At 47.6% G+C, this 1,101-nt stretch overlaps 1 protein-coding gene across 1 annotated transcript; it reads left to right on the top strand.

Annotated features, from left to right (window-relative positions):
• Window positions 1–497: 497 nt before the first annotated feature.
• On the top strand, window positions 498–961 carry LOC104519027 (RNA-binding protein 4B; the record flags this gene model as incomplete). The annotated part of the gene is made up of 1 exon (XM_010163574.2): window positions 498–961. A coding segment is annotated over exon 1 (464 nt), but the record flags the coding sequence as incomplete, so codon positions are not given.
• Window positions 962–1,101: the final 140 nt, after the last annotated feature.

Below are 1,101 nucleotides of genomic sequence, written 5' to 3'. Positions count from 1 at the left end.
GGGCACAAATCTATGAGGAGAGAAGGTTTTGGGGCTGTTTGTTGAGGTTTTGGGGCCGTTTCTTGAGGATTTGGGTTCTTTGGGGGCACAAATCTATGAGGAGAGAAGGTTTTGGGGCTGTTTGTTGAGGTTTTGGGGCCGTTTCTTGAGGATTTGGGTTCTTTGGGGTCACAAATCTGCGAGGAGAGAAGGTATTGGGGCCATTTCTTGAGTATTTGGGGTGTTTAGGGGCACAAATCTGTGAGGAGAGAAGGTTTTAGGGCCGTTTCTTGAGGGTTTGGGGTGTTTAGGGGCACAAATCTGTGAGGAGGGAAGGTTTTGGGGCTGTTTCTTGAGGATTTGGGATTTTTAGGGGCACAAATCTGTGAGGAGGGAAGATTTTTGAGGCCATTTCTTGATGATTTGGGGTCTTGGAGGCCCTCTACTACACAACACCCAACCCCATCACCCCTTAACCACCCCTTTTCCTCTCTTATCTTGAATTTTTAGAACGAAAAATGGTGAAACTTTTCATCGGGAACCTCCCCAGGGAGGCGACAGAACAAGAAATCCGTTCCCTTTTCGAACAATACGGGAAAGTTTTGGAATGTGACATCATCAAGAATTACGGTTTCGTTCATATCGAAGATAAAACAGCTGCCGAAGACGCTATCCGGAATCTTCACCATCATAAACTTCACGGGGTTTGTATCAACGTAGAAGCTAGTAAAAATAAAAGTAAAGCTTCTACTAAACTCCACGTGGGGAACATCAGCCCAGCTTGTACCAATTTGGAGCTCAGAGCTAAATTTGAAGAGTACGGCCCCGTTATCGAGTGCGACATCGTCAAGGATTACGCCTTCGTCCACATGGAACGCGCCGAAGACGCCGTCGAAGCCATCAGGGGGTTGGATAATACGGAGTTTCAAGGTGATTTCGTGGCACTGGGGAATTTAGGGATGGAGTTTTTGAGGTGGTTTCGGTGAGGATTGGTTATTTGGTGTGGGGTTTTGAGAGTGGGTTTTTGATTGGGGGGGGGGTTGGAGTTATTTGCAGAGCTGGTTGTAATGTGGTTGGCGGTGACGCCGGCGCTTTGGGTTTGTCACCTCGCTGGGATTAAAG

Source organism: Antrostomus carolinensis, unplaced genomic scaffold (genome assembly GCF_000700745.2).
Source record: "Antrostomus carolinensis isolate BGI_N321 unplaced genomic scaffold, ASM70074v2 scaffold15902, whole genome shotgun sequence".
Classification (NCBI taxonomy): Eukaryota; Metazoa; Chordata; class Aves; order Caprimulgiformes; family Caprimulgidae; genus Antrostomus; species Antrostomus carolinensis.
The sequence above is the reverse complement of the archived record's forward strand: the minus strand, read 5'-3'. Positions and strand labels throughout refer to the sequence as shown.